The following is a 15,805-nucleotide window of genomic DNA, read 5'->3' as shown; positions in this document are numbered from 1 at the left end:
AGAATGCAACGAGTCAACAAGTTTTGTCTAGCCACAGACACTAGTTTAAGTTATGCAACACCTGCATAAATCCCCATCATCTGATTGGTGGATTGTTGATCACATGGCACTGAATTATTTGTACCAACACACATCTAGTGCATGACGCACGCGCAACGCACACGCAGAGTGCAAAACACTTGTAGCAACTGTGCGTTAGAAATGGTTAATGAACACCTCTGGATTGATTTCACTGCAACTTCTGCATGGTGGCACTGTGGCCCAAAATATTCAGAGCAACATGGCGGACTTAGATCTGACGTTTGCAATTTTAACTGATGGAGAAATTGATGAGCTTGTCAATGCATGCCAGCACTAAGAGACAAATGAAATATGCTGCAAGTAAACTAATCCAATGACGAGGATTTTAAAAACAAATAATAAATATTTCATATTCATGCGATGGTATGAATAATTGCATTCGCTGACAGATGAAACGATCTATTCCCCGAGGCTATCACACTCATAAACATGCATTATTTGTATACTATTGTGCATCTGCATTTCCTGAATGGCTGGTTAAATAACCCATCAGCTCTTGAGATTGTGGATACGTATCGGTTGAACTGAAAGCTTTGTTGTTCAAACTTAATCCATTTGTCTCGAAAAAATGATTTTGGCCATTTCCTTCCGCTTTCGTCAATCACTTTTGAATCCTTGTCTTTTTAAGAAGATGTCCCTAAAGTGACAAAATTAGAGACTCTGTTTGGAGGAATTGAATTGCTCTCTTTTTCTATCAAATAATGCGGTATATATGAACATTACATTTACGTACATTTGTGTCTTTTGTGTTTGAATATACTTCTCAGTTTATCAGACATTATGGTTCCCTTTGTGGTGACATATTTTTGTTTAGGGACTCCGGAGCCTTGCCAGTTTTACGAATTCACATGTGACAACAACCTTTGCATTCCGCTGTGGTATCAGTGTGACCATGACAACGATTGCGGGGATGGCAGTGACGAAGGAAATACATGCAGTAAGTCACATCTATTTAAAAAAAAATGTCTAAAAACCCTTAGCATCATATCTCCAAAGGTCCTTTGATATCAGCAATGATTTTTTCTTATCCAAGGACACCAACCTCACAGTAAATGAGAAGGTTGACCCATTTCTGGACTGAAGCTGACATTGTTTGGAGTAATAGTGTTCCTTTCTTTTGATGACTTCAGTATACCCTAGCTGCAGTACTTTCCAGTTCACGTGCAACAACGGGCGCTGTATATCCATATCAAATCAATGTGACGGCTTCGATCATTGCCGGGACAACTCCGATGAAGAAAACTGCGGTAAGCCGAGAATTTGTTTTATGGGAAGGGGGGGTCTTGGAAAGTCAGGTCCCTTTTCCTCTCACAGCCACTTTGAAAGACTGTATACACAGTCTTTAGGGACTCTCTGCAAGAGTCTGCAACATCTCATTGAGTGAACACATGACAGATTTTCATCTGAATGGGCACAAACCCACCATTGTGTTTTGTGTTATTGTTGGAGCTGCAACAGCTGTAGCTTGCTCTTTTTCTTTGCCGCAGACAAGGATATTAGCTTTGCTTAGAGTCCATTCCCTTTGTCAGAAGACAGTGATGATGTTTTCTGCTTAAAAGGAAAATGGATGCAATATTGGAGTCTCAAAATGAAACTTAGCTATTGTGCAGACACGAATGACGTGAATTTTAAGACTTTCATAAAGTGTATCATCTGTTAAGCATGTGTGTACTGATAAGTGGGAGAAAAATTCAAACACCCTGCTTTTTCCGTGCTTCGGGATAATATTTGGAGAATGTTAGTCAGTTGTCAGGTTGATTAAATTTCATTTACTCGTGTACTCCCCCATTTTCTTTTATAAACAAATACAGAGTGTCTGGAAGGCCAGTTCCAGTGTTTTAACAAGCAGTGCATTGATGCAAGCAGTGTGTGCAACGGCATCAATGACTGCGTTGATAGCTCAGATGAGGGCAGTAGTTGCAGTGAGTACCCAGCAGGGATTGTATGGATAGTTTGGAGTGTGTTCTGGTTGGGCAAGTTAATGCCTTAGGTGAAGCTGAAAGGAGCAGAAATCTGACAGTGTGGAAGGTTTGCCAGGGAATTGGCTTGAGTTGAATTTTGTGAATTTTTGCTCGATTATTGGATCAGACATCACAGTTCCGCATTTGATGTTTGGTTTCATGCCATGCCAAGTATGAACCTTGAGTGTCAATCACTTTTCAAAAGTGTGGGAGGGGCAAGAGGCATAACCTTGATCAGAACTAATGCAAGCACAAAGCCCGAACGACGTGGGGTCTAGGACCGGCTTAAGGGCCCGGGAAAATTTAGTATTCTAGATGCGCTGTGGTGCGATCTCGGCTATTTTCTGACCACTCAAATCATTTTAGCAACTGCTTTTGCAAAATTTATTTTATTTTTCAAATAATGTACAGGGCACCACCGTACCAAACACTGAATGGTGTACATGTATCAACGTTGTAGCTTTTTATTTGTCATGGAATAGCTAGTCTCAAATATGAATCACATTGAGGCATATTCCCCCTGCAATTTTTTATTGAGGGTCTTACAAACGATATGATATTGATACCCCACTTTTTAAAGTCGGGGAACATGTCCCCCTCCCCAATTCCCCATCGATTGATGTTCATGGTATGAAACAACATTTTTTATGCCATGATTATATCTGATCCAACCAACAAAACCCAAAGCAGATAGCGACGCTTTAGTTAGTCCAGTGGGGCTGGTGCATTTTCTGAGTTGGTTGGTTCTGCATGTAGCTACATTTTAGCCGGTGTATAGTCTTGTTACAAGTCAGTTCTTAAGCAAATTACAAGCATGGTAGTGTAACGGGCTAAGTGGGCTGAGCAGGCCGGGGCGTAAGAAAATGAATACAAATTAACAACCCAACCAAAAATCACACGGCAACAAGACAGACTTCGGGGGCAACTCCCAAATTTAGTATTGAAATCACACAAAGCAAATGAGTATTTACAAAGATATCCCAAAGGCAAATTAACAAATGTAGATAAATTACAATACCGGGTAACACTCACAAGTAATAAGACCAGTGCAGGTGCGGGGCTGGAGGAGAGGGCACGGCTAAAGGCCAAGAAACCCAAACGTAAAAGTGGCTACAAAAATAAAGAAACCAAAAGAATGACCAATGCCCCAATACGCGCAGCAGTCTTATATACCTGCAGAGTGCACCCAACCAAAAAGGTATTAAAAGAATTTGAAAGGTGTGCGCGGTATGCCCGTAGGTGGAGCTCAGGTCACTGTTACAGTAGCAAGTGGTATGAAATGAGCAATTGGGAAAGAATGTCTTTGTCATAGTTCTTCATCATTGCAAGAAAATGATTCATGATGGACTTGTAAGCACTGCTTTGAGATTCTTTGCAAATAGGAAAGATGTCTTTGATCGGTAGGGTAAAAGTGACAAGACTTTAAGAAGTAGTACTGTGCCAACCTCCATTGGTATATTTCATTTTCCCATTTGAGTATTTTTATACTTTTTTCTGTTGGCTTACATTTCAAACAGTTCCCCAGAGAACCGCTGCATTTTCTTTGTACCACTTGCTGTGTAAATGGGTCCTAATGCACATTGTCATGTTTGGCATGTAGACGTGAATGAGTGTCTCACTACGACGTGTCAGTACGCCTGCGTCGATGAACCACTGTCTTATCACTGCACATGCCCCGATGGATATGTCTTGGACACTGACCAGCATTCATGTGTTGGTAAGTATTTTAACCACTAGCCATGAAAGCATGGGCAGAAATCCCGGGGGACGGGGGACATGCCCTCCCGTGAATTTGATATGGGAGGACATAATTTTGAATGTCCCCTCCATGTTTTAAGCAAGACAAAATACTAAAGGAATTGATGGATTGAGGATTTTCCCTTTTGAGTTTTTATAAATGGAATGAGATATTAAACATGGTGTGCACAAAAAAGTGTAAATTGATGTCCCCCCCCACGATCGAGGAGAGATTTCCGCCCATGCATGAAAGAACTTGGGGGTTTGGGGCAGTCTAGGAGAAGAAAGCAAAACATCATCTAATAGCGGTTTTTGTCTTTGTGGTAGAAGCTTGTGTATATGCACTACTGTGTAGTAACAATGCCTAGACTGTCCAAAGGCTTGTAGACTGTGGGTCAGTTTGTTTCACATGGATCACAAGTTTTCATTAAAAAAGGCTTCCCCATGAAAAAGGTTTATCCCACCTGCAACAGTTGTTTGAATAACAGTTCCATTTGCTTTATGTGCCTAGGGCCCACATTTTGTACTGTGCACAAAGTAATCTCCTTGGTTCTTTTCGGTATTTCCACCCTTCTATTTTTGGACACGAAATATTCAACAGGATCAGAACAGTGACATCACCTGTTTTAATAACTTTTTCAGCATTTCGTCTCCTTCAAAAAAATTGAACAATGTTACTATCATTATTCATTTTTCAGAATTAAATTCTGATAACATTTCTACAATTGCTTCAGTGGCTTTCAAACTTTTCCATTCTCCCCCTTTTCCAGTCACTGGGAGGGGGGATTAAATGACCCACAGAAAATAGTTTTTCATCCCCCAAAGACTATCCTCAACAACCATCATGGATTTTCTGATGGATTTTGTTTTGGTTGTTGAACAGACCGCAACGAGTGCATCGAGACACCATGGGTGTGCGACCAGATGTGCATCAACAATGCAGGTGGCTACACCTGCAGTTGCGCACAGGGCTACACCATGTCGGTTGATGGCTACAACTGTACCCTCAACAGTGGTGAGTTGCACTCTGTCCATGCTGCGCCTTCCACCCACAAGAAATACTCTCACTTTCTTTCTGGCGATATCAACATCATGGCGCCTGCGGGCTATCACGTGACATTGCCTCCTTCCAAATTTGACAAAATTAATCTCTTGGAACTTAAGATGAAGAGGATAGTTTAGAACAAATCCTGAGCACAGTACATGTGAGTATGAGGTCCGGCAGCTACCTATGTGATAATCTTTTCATGGCATGACAAACCTGTAGGCCCCATACTAACTTTCATGGCTCTCATCTGTGGTACAGAATTGTGCATTGCATCAAGTGAAAGGTAAAAGATAATTACATGTTGATATTCCTTCTGCTAAAGGGGCTATATTCTCATTCAAAAAGATTGCTTGCCTTGTGGTGTTACATTAGGTATGACTGGTGATAGTTGTAGACAAGTCAATCACAAATAGAGAAGATGTTAGTCACAAGGCAGTCACATGTCAAATCATCATTAGTTTGCAAATACATCACAGGTCCATCACAAGTCAGTAACTAATCATATCCCAAATAAATTGCAAGTTAGGTCAGAAATCTTAACCAGTAATGACAAAACTCCAAAGGATTTCCTTGTTACGGTCTATATGTAATTACTTCAGACTGGAGACTTGAGACTAGATCCAAGACCAGAGACTTGAGATTAACATATGAGGATTTGACAATTGTTTGTGATTAACCAAAAAATCAAGATTATTTAAAACGACATAGGATTTATTTATCAGAAAATTTAGAACCTGACGGAAATGGATTTGGGAAGGGGGAGGGGATAAGGGAGGCATGGACAGGCCCATTGTCAAGGGGCAAGCAGCACACCTCCCCCATCAGCAAAAACCATAAGCATCACAAATTATCTACTGTTCTTGAGATGTGTCCCCCTCATTGGTGACATCCCCCTATACCTGGAGCTGACAATGGGCCAGGGGTAGGGAGAACACTATCCGGTTCGTAGGTGACTTTTTCTCACAGGTGGAGGCCCACAATTTACAGGCTCCCATTGGACGATCACTGAAGTTGCGTGTTAACTTCCTGTTTCAGGGTTCCATGTAAATGATGATCGATGCACGTAACTCTATGTGCAGTGCATGTGCAGTGGGCATGGTTTAATCTGAAGTGACGTCACACTAACGAACAAGATATGCCCTGTATTCATTGTGCTCAACATTTTTATCAAAGTTCCACTTTCATGCGCATTATAATTTCCCCTGAAGCAGCATTTATTGACAACCGAGCCCTTTCCTTTTGTCTGCTCTCATTGGTCTGTGTTGAATATACAAATATTACAAGTATCCAAATGTTGCAAATATTGAAATATTTATTTTAGTTGAATAGGTAGGTGCAATACAATGAGTAGGCCCAATACCTGTATGATGAAATAAAAAGGAAAAAAAAAAAAACAGCATTAGATTTCTTTTTGAACCAAATTATCTGCCTAGAACTTAATCTCAAAAGAAAATAGTAGATTAGATGATAAGAATTGCTTCCCTAGAGGCTTGGCTGACCTCAGATGCACCTACTAGTTGACTGCTTGATTGAATTGTGGGTCAGATGTTGAATAAAAATGAGTCTTTTGATCTGACTCAGCGTTATTCCTACCCCTCAGGAATCAAACCCTACCTCATCTTTGCCAACCGATACTACATCCGTCGGTTGGGCGTGGAGGTGAACTCGACTGATTACCAGCGCTTGGAGCAGGACTTTGACCTGACTGTCTGTCTGGACTACGACTACACAGGAGGAAAGCTGTACTTCTCGGACGTCCTCACCGACTCCATCTTGAAGATGGACATTAACGGCGGTAACGTGGAGACAGTCCTCAACCACTCGGTGTATGGCGTCGAGGGGCTTGCCGTTGATTGGGTCACCAAGTAAGTTGGAAGAATTCTTGTGGAAATGGAAAGGATTATATGCCTGTGGGTGATGTGAGGCTTAATGGAGTTAGCGGCTAGTTATACATGTTGTGACCTTGGGCAAATCACTTGCCTCAGTCCCCTCAGGAGTGTAAATGGGTACTTATGAGGCACTGGAAAGTGCCATATAAATGCATCCCTATTGTAGCTATACTGTGTCATGATCTGATGAGTAATTTGACACAGTATACCCTTCATGTATTTCTGACATACAACAAATGGATTACAAATCTTTTAATCATTGCATTTGTTCAACCTCCCCTCCAGGAAGCTGTATTGGACGGACCGTATCTCTGATTTGATGGAGGTGTCGGAGCTGGACGGGAGCAACCGGCTCTCCATCATCCGCTCTGGTCTCTTTGAGCCCCGCGGACTAGCCCTTGATCCCGAACACGGGTGAGTTGAGTTGGCCAAGTTCTCTCCGTGTTTTCACGTGCCCTCAGCTGTGTCCAAAGTTGTGTTTTTGTTTTTATTTAAGCTTGAAAGAGATGAGGGGAGTGGGAAGAACCTCTTGATGTTTTCTTTGATATCATCACGCTGCTTTTTTCGTCTCAGTATAGAGCCTTCAGGAGGTTTTTTGTAATTTTATGAAATCATAGTTCTGATGGAACATCCATTTTTACAAGGCAGGATGGCCCAAATATTAGCTTTTCTCCACTGTGTGCTAAGTGCACGTGAGGTTAACACGTGAGGCAGTGACCTATAAATGACAACAAACGCTGATGTTAAATTGAATTCAGTTTTAAAGATATACTTATTATCAAAGTCTCTGAGGGTAAGCCAAGTTTTAGAAAGATTGTGTATGGGACAGGAGAGATCTTTAGACGGGAGTGGGATCTGCCCCCCTGCCAGCCCTAAGAAAGTCCAAAAAGGCCCTGCTCTTTTCAGGTTAAAATATTCTCAGGGTATAAAGAATTTTCTCTGTCCAACATAGCTGAGGAAGTGGAGAATATATGTTTCTGTGTTCACAAGCATTCCTATTCATGGAGATGTCAATGAACATACAAATATCTTTCCTTTTTCTCTTTTCCTAATTACACATGTATATCTGCAATTTCGTTAATTTCTCAGTTGTCCACTTCAAAGAATACGTCACATCCAACTCTCTAACCAGATATAAAACTGATTTCCAGCAGAAATGTAATGTTCTGATAATTGCCTCCATTTTTAAAGCAAGGTGAGCAGATGATGTTTGCTCTTGTGTAATACATTATGGGATGCTTCCATGGAAAAAGAATGGCAGTCACTTATGAATATGTATGAAGCTGACAGTCATGGGCCTTTTTACCAATAGATTCGTGATTACGTACATATGCCCATAAATGGCCTTTTATGGTGAAAAACACAGGTGCATGAAGCATTATTTAGGAGCAAATTCACTGTTATTGACACACATTTTTTACTCTTCCTTGTAATTAGGTACGCCTACTGGGCTGACTGGGGCCTTAGGCCATATATTGGCCGTATTGGAATGGACGGCACAAGCAAAATGGAACTCCACGACGAGAGGGTTGGCTGGCCAAACGGTCTGTCTATAGACTACCCATCAGGCTCGATTTATTGGGTGGATGCCCACTTGGATTATGTGGCGTAAGTCCCTGACTAATCTTTAGCCCAAGTAAATCCTTTCCTGCATGCTCCACTGGCCAGGGCTGGATTAAAGTGTTTTGTAGGCCCTTGGCACCACCGGTCCCTGCTATGCCCTAGGTACTTTATGCTTGTGCCTGGCATTTCAAATTGGTGGTAAATTGGAGTGAGCTGTAAACAAGAAAGCAATAAACAATCTAATTTGAAGCTTTCACACACAAAAATGGAAAATCCAGTGAGAGAAACTTTTCTTTTCTTGTATGTCTGAATGTTGATATTTGGTTTTTGTTACACACCTACTACAAATCATGTAGGTTGTCAAGCTTTTCATAGGCTGAATTTGTGAGCCCAGGCACGGTGTACCCTGTTGGATAATCTGGCCCTGCCCAGGCCTAGTTTGGCTGATAAATTGCAAAGTATCACATGCAATCCGCCAAAAACAAGCAGCAAGAAATAGATCACATCAAAGTTTGGCTGGTACCCTATTTGTTGTTTGTTTGTTTGTTTGTTTGTTTGTTTGTTTGTTTGCAAAGTAACATTTTTGTGTGCTTATGCAATTTCTGAGTGTTACTTAAGCATGGTTGTCACTGTGTTGACCAGGTTAAGTTTGATGAGGTTGGTGCTGCTGGTGGGGGATACTAGTGATAAATGGTGATGTTAGTCCTGATGGTGATAATCATTACAACTTGTCACTTTAAAATCTTCAAAGGGCTGAGTGGATATATTCTTTTCTGATGCACAAATTGCTGTGGCCACTTACAAAGACATCACCTCCACAGAATTAGCCGTAGGAGTGAATCTTGCATTTGTAAATGTTTCTCTTTTTCTTCGCAACTGCCACAGTTATTCAGATCTGAATTTTGAGAGGATCCACCCACTTCTTCACGACGACATCCGGCACACCATTGCCCACCCCTTTAGCATCAGTGTCTTCAACAAGGACATCTACTTCACCGACTGGAACCTGAAGAAGATCTTCAAGGCCAACAAGTACTCTGGGGATGAGGTGGAACTCAAGAGCACCGTCCATCGACCATTTGACATCAAGGTTGTACACCCTCTACGACAGAGCCCTCGTAAGTTAAGCCTCAAGTTATTAAACTTTTGTCATTGCTTTTTGGAAATGTGTCACTAACCCTCCCGTTTTTTTACTTTAAATAATTCATCCGTAGAAATGCATGACTGAAAACCAACAAAAAAATGAACACTTTTAGCTGTCTGTATTCCATCGTAAAAAAAGTTCAATGTTCTACTGCTTCGTCCCGTGCTTTTTTTACAAATGTTTTCAAAAGATTCTGCAAATTCTCCATACTGACACAAAGAGACGTGGAGAGCATTGCTGATCAGACTGCAATGATATGCAATCATATGGAAACACTTTATCGCAATTGACGCAAAAATGGTCGCAGACACTTGGCATTTACTGCCTCCATTAAATCACCGTGTAGGCCCATATCAACATGTGCACATGCTGGCATGACCAAAGTACAACAATGTCACTCTCACTTAGTATCACTTGTTTTGCCAATTTTCCTTCTTACTAACATGATGCCCCCATTGTCAACAAAATAGCTGACCGTAAACTAAATACATCAAACCTGAGTATCAATCAGGCTTCTAGAAGTGGTTTTACACCGGCTAAAAAGGGCACTTTATACAAATGAATTCTGTCTCGCATTTGTTGGTACACGTTTTGTTGGGTCAGTCTTACGAAATTTTCAAGACAAGGGGATGACGTGGTGTGAGTATTTTGAGTTACAGAGGTATTTGTGTACATAAAAAGCTTGTTCTTTTTGCGGGAATGGCAGATGTCTTGGAGATTAATAGAGTTTGGACTTATAGAACATTAGTTACTGAGGTAAAAATGTATTCAACCTGTCCACTTTAATACGTGTTTTATTTTATTTCCACATACTGATCAGACTTTTTAAGCTTTGAAATTATGGTACACATTTTTGGCACAGTTTCCTGGAAATTCTGAGCATCTGCACACAAGAAAGTTATGCTTAGAATTTTGGCAAAGCGAACATGTGTTAGAATTATTTCCGAGGATGGATTTGCACTGGGGAGAGGTTAATTGATTTTGGATTTTTGCCCTGCCCGACATGTATTATAACACTGTTTACTCAGTGTTTGCCCCAAAAAGCTTGTGAAAAAAAATGCATTAGAATTGCGACGCTCACCAAGCCTGATAAAGATCACTTTCATTTTGCCTACAACTTGTGTGAATGGCCAGGGTTTGCAGAAATATAACCCTGTGGTCAGTTTTTTATTTTACCTGAAATTCGTTCAAAATGGACATTTGTCCTGTTAATTTTAAATAGGGTTGTGTTTTCATTTCCTGTGTAGTAGTACATGTATTATTACCTGGTGTTCTCTTTGCTGTACCTCTTTGTGAGTTATTGTGGTAGTTGTGTATTGATGGCCAGCCATTCTTTAAGCAGCCCCCTGTAGGAAAAACACGACTGCAACGTCAAAAGAGCAGACCGTATTCAGGTCTGCTGAAGTGTGAAGCTTGAGGTGATTTGAAAATGGTTGTTTCCTTATCTAACATTGCAGGGTAGTCCATTGAAAATGAGCCTCACAACACTTGATGTTTCTGTGTTTCTCCCTTCACCAGTGAATAACATTTGTCAGAGCAGTCCATGTCAGGGGCTGTGCTTGATTTCTCCTGGGGGTACCAGTTACACTTGTGCCTGCGCAGAGAACTACGTCCTGTCTGGTGTAGATTGCATCCCGTTGTGCCCCGAGGGACAGTTGGCCTGCACTAGAGAACACAAGGTAGGACGGTCCCAAAGTGGGTCTTGAGAAATGTTGACCCCTTGGTGGTCATTTTGCTCAAGATTTGTACAACATCTCTTATTGCAGTGTCATTTTCAAACTCAAAGACAATGTCATTTTCACTCTGCACGGGTAACTTCGTTCCAGCTACTGTGTACAAACTCAATGGGAATCACTGTAGTGTAGGGACAAAATAATATGGATGTTACCTTGTACGGAATTCCCCAGGAAGTGTTCAAATGCCCTGTGTGTTATGGATACTGGAAATCCCTGCACACTTACATTGCAAGGACAACGTGGTACTTTGTGCACAGATTCAATATTATATCTGTGATAAATCCTACTAGACGTCAGTATGCTGCAGTTGAGTAAACTGCGGTGCTCTCTTGTAGGCTTTTCTGTCGACCTTGGATTTTTTGATGCAATCTTTGGGGATTTCGCAAACAAACGAATGATCAGATGTGTACATGCCACTGTTTGGTTTGTTTTTTCATTTGCGTGAAGCTTGTATGTTTTGCCTAATTTTGTGGTTTTTTGGTTTTTTGTTGGCAGTGCATTCCATGGTATATGCAGTGCAATGGCGTAAATGACTGTCAGAGTGGAGAAGATGAAGTCAACTGTCGTAAGTAATGGCATCATGATGACTGATTGATGGACTATTTTTACTTCAGTCATTGGCTCAGTGATGCTTTAACTGGTTCTTTGTCTCTTGTGTCTCTTCTTGATTGGCTGATGAGAGCTTGCCATCCACACTTGGGTACTTTCTATTTGTTATAGTTGCACTGCAGAGGTGTCACAGATTTGTGCACATTCTGCGAAAAATAAACCTTGCACATTCTACACCATTAACACATCAGTCAGACAATTCCTTGTTTATCAACGTGGATTTTTTTTTCCTGTTCACAGCCCCACGCACCTGTCAGCCAGGTCAGTACCAGTGCCAGGATGGCAACTGCTTGACCTCCATCCTGTGGCTGTGTGATGGCGACAGGGATTGCCCCGACAACAGCGACGAAGGCACAGCGGCCAGATGCAGTAAGTCCATGGAAAGCTTCAAGGGGAGGGGGTGGATTTTAGACAGTATTGTTGCAGTGGATTCCATCTCAAGCCTCTTCACAAGACCAGCATCCATGAGTAACAAGATGAACAGTGACAGAGGAACGTCTTTGTCATTTCTTCACACAATGAATATTCATATCCAATACCTTGTGGCTTAACTTCAGACTTGTGCCTTTATCCTCTGGTAGGCAGCTGCTCTATAAATTTATTGATGATTATATCTGTCCTTGAAACATCTACTTTTAATTCAAAGTCTTAAATGTGTCTGTAGACAAGGTTTTATAACCATAGTTTGTACAGTTCACAGAAAAATGTAACTGTGGCAAAGCTTTGTAAACTGACAGGCAGAAGAAAGGAAAATTGAATGTTTCATTTGGCATTATGAATTAACTTTTTAAATCAACTAAATTTTTTGACACAAAAGGCTTATGTAGAATGACACTACCACACTTTAAAAAATTCTTAGTAAGCATGATCTTACCCGGGCTCTTTTTATACTAAATGTACAGTTAGGAAAATGAGCTTTGTTTATTTTCAGGGTGATGACTGAAAGTGTACTTTGCCCATGAGGCCGCTGTGCCAACATAAGTTTTTAGGGACAGCAGTTTTTGGAGTTTCATTTCAATGCCTCGATTATTAATCTTTTTCTCAGGCACAACAGCATGCGCTGCATGGCAGTTCAAGTGCCGAGGTACGGGGCGGTGTATCAGTCGCCGTTATATCTGCGACAAGATTTCTCAGTGTACTGATGGCTCAGATGAAGATGATTCACTCTGCAGTAAGTCCCTGCTCTGTTGATCTCCCAGTGATACCAGTTAATATGTTTTGGTGTGATAAAGGTTTTGCTTGTGTTTTTTCTCTTTTGCTAATGTTTATATGTACAGTAAACTCTCAATAACTCAAGGCTGGTTAACTCGAAACTCGGCTTATCTTGAAGACATTCTTCATTCCTGCCAAAACAATAGGCTTTTATGTACAAAAATACCATCATAACCAATACAAAAATACCATCATAGCCATCTTAACCAATACAAAAAGAAAAGACCATCGCCAAATTACTCGGAGGCTTTAATTATGAGTCGTCTCTGCAAACTGCACTTCATCATTTTGCTTGCTGCCAGTGCCGTTGTAATTGACTCGTTGACAACCTAAACAAATCCTGGCTTTCAAGCAAGCCTGATCGCCATTGCAGCCCAATAGAATTATTAGTTATCAACAGAATAGAAAATTTTACGTAAGAAAAGCATGTAATCTCAGCAAACTTATGATTTTTAGAAGAAATTTATCGGATATAAGGAAATAACCACATATAATGTCTCCAATAGCCACAGCAGGGGCAAGCAGTAATACTTAAGGTACTGTGTGTGTCTGTGTGGGCGAGACCCAATAACTTTCCTAAGCTCGAAACCCAGATAACTAAAATTTTTTATCCATTCCCCGAGATTCGAGTTATCGAGAGTTTACTGTGTATGAAGTTCAGGTAATAATCACTTGCTGGGGTATTATTCCATGTCTCACTTATCTTGGCCATGGTATTACTTTTGTGATGGAATCACCAGTTAACCTACTTATTTCCACACACTTTCCGCACAGTTTTGTGTGATTCCACCGACATCCATGGATAGCCTTCGTAGATACACTCCCGTTACTCAAGACTCTTGGTGTCATTTTTGCGCCCTACAGGGGTTCACGAGTGCTCAGAGGGATATTTCCAGTGTGACAATGGATTCTGCATTCCCGAGGCATGGAAATGTGATCTGGATGATGATTGTGGTGATGGATCTGATGAGCCCCACCGGGAATGCCGTGAGTTTCTCTTTAATGCCCCTCCCCCCCGCCTGTCTCCCTAGGTTGTCCCTCCTATCTCAACCATCTCTTAATCGCGCCACAAATGATGTGCATTTCTAAACTATAATGCTTATTCCTGCCCCACCCTTTCTCCCTCCCAATCCCTTTCAACCTCTGTAAGACAAAATAAACCCTTGTGAAGAGGTTCATATCATAGAGATTCTGATCCCTACTATGCTAGATTTTTAAATCTGAAAGAACTAAAGAAAAGAGTGTTTGCCCTCTGTGTCAATCTGTCATTCTCAGGAGAATGCTCTGTCCTGAGGATGGATTGATACTGTACAATATGATGGGAGCAAACACTCATCAAGGGCTCTTTCTTAACCAACATTTAATCTGGAACAAAGATAGCTATCCACAAGTTATCTTCATATTTCTCTCCCCATAAGAAATCAAACTGGCTCATTCTTGTTCACATCTCCAAAAGTGTTTACTCGCGCCTTATAATTAGTTGCCTTGAGTTGAAGCAAGCAACCCCCTTGTTGGTTGGTTGAAAAGAGCCATATTGGTCGTCAGTGCTCATTTTGTTGGTAGAGATGTAGAAAAGTGCAGTTCCTGCCAAAGGAGCCTGCGTTTCCAGGAAAATTACATCCTCTCTGGGCACAGCACTTGTGAAATAATCTGTCTTTGATTCTGCAGAGAATACTCCATGTCCAGCGGGTTGGTTCAGCTGCCAGACCAACTACCGATGCATCCCGGAGTATGCTCGTTGCAACACCTACGATGAATGCCGCGACAACTCTGATGAAGTTGGCTGCGGTATGGTTCTTTGATGTAAAAAAACACAAGTCCTAAACATTCTGCAGGCTTCAGTCAAACAGTGAAAAGTTTTCATTGGTGCCATAAGGATATCGTATACCAGTGTGGTTGTCAGTGTGGATAAAATAAGCATTGTTAAGCCAAGAGTGTCGTTATTAAAGCCACGAAAGTTATAAATTCTGGCAGTTGGCATTTTATGTTTAAAATGGTCAATATTTGCCTACACCACTTTTTGAGACAAACTGTGCATTGTGTGAAGTTGGCACGCATAGACATAGTGTGTCATCATCATGTGGATGTGATATGAGTTTACGTCTCTGGTCTGCTGTAGGGACCGACTTTCAACCCGACAAAGTATAGACCTTTGATGGAGTGCCCGACTTTGACCCCTGACTACGCCCAATTTCGACCTATATAGTGTTTTGCTTTCCAGAGGCCGTAACCTGTGACCCTCTTGGGGAATATCGATGTGACAATCATCGCTGCATCCCCCAGCGGTGGGTCTGCGATTTGGACAACGACTGCGGGGACTTCTCCGATGAGCGACCGGGATGCAGTAAGTGCGAAGAGTCTCATCACTCCTTGTACCTATGTGGAGATGACAATTTGACACGTTTTCACACCGTCAAAAATGGCCGGCTGACCCTTGACCAGCTTGTGGCAGCGCTGTGGTTTAAGTCCATCACAGGTCCCTCCAAATTCATCACACAATGGTCCAAAGTCTTCGGATTGGTATTCCTTCCTTTGTCATTATCCATCTTGCTACTACTTGCGACTAAATTGGCTCGCGACTGGACTTGTGATGGACCCTACTACAGTTCTGCTCTGTGATTAAGATGTTAAGATGTCTGCACTAGCAAACAAGAGAGTATGGGTTCTAATCCTACCTGATTAAGCTCACTGAATTGTTTTCCCGTCACCTTTTGGAAAGTACGGCATATACAAAGCTTAACGAATTACACTTCCAAAGGGCAAATGAGACACCTGTGCTGAAATCCCTGTCATACAGAATTCTATCATCAGCGATCAAAAAGAAC

General features: G+C 41.4%; 1 protein-coding gene across 1 annotated transcript in view; it reads left to right on the top strand.

Annotated features, from left to right (window-relative positions):
• The window catches only part of LOC110983445 (low-density lipoprotein receptor-related protein 2-like), a 52,359-nt gene that overhangs the window by 15,673 nt on the left and 20,881 nt on the right, over positions 1-15,805 (top strand). Inside the window, exons 7-22 of the mRNA XM_022242703.2 lie at positions 896-1,018; positions 1,212-1,328; positions 1,893-2,003; positions 3,643-3,759; positions 4,663-4,794; positions 6,428-6,692; positions 7,002-7,130; positions 8,154-8,324; positions 9,165-9,397; positions 10,942-11,102; positions 11,655-11,724; positions 12,009-12,137; positions 12,814-12,939; positions 13,845-13,967; positions 14,649-14,768; positions 15,202-15,324. Coding sequence (XP_022098395.2) covers positions 896-1,018; positions 1,212-1,328; positions 1,893-2,003; positions 3,643-3,759; positions 4,663-4,794; positions 6,428-6,692; positions 7,002-7,130; positions 8,154-8,324; positions 9,165-9,397; positions 10,942-11,102; positions 11,655-11,724; positions 12,009-12,137; positions 12,814-12,939; positions 13,845-13,967; positions 14,649-14,768; positions 15,202-15,324 — 2,250 coding nt within the window. The remainder of the gene's footprint in view (positions 1-895; positions 1,019-1,211; positions 1,329-1,892; positions 2,004-3,642; positions 3,760-4,662; positions 4,795-6,427; positions 6,693-7,001; positions 7,131-8,153; positions 8,325-9,164; positions 9,398-10,941; positions 11,103-11,654; positions 11,725-12,008; positions 12,138-12,813; positions 12,940-13,844; positions 13,968-14,648; positions 14,769-15,201; positions 15,325-15,805) is intronic.

This window comes from Acanthaster planci, linkage group LG03 (genome assembly GCF_054643075.1).
Source record: "Acanthaster planci isolate LZ-2023a linkage group LG03, COTS_SCS, whole genome shotgun sequence".
Classification (NCBI taxonomy): domain Eukaryota; kingdom Metazoa; phylum Echinodermata; class Asteroidea; order Valvatida; family Acanthasteridae; genus Acanthaster; species Acanthaster planci.
The sequence above is the reverse complement of the archived record's forward strand: the minus strand, read 5'-3'. Positions and strand labels throughout refer to the sequence as shown.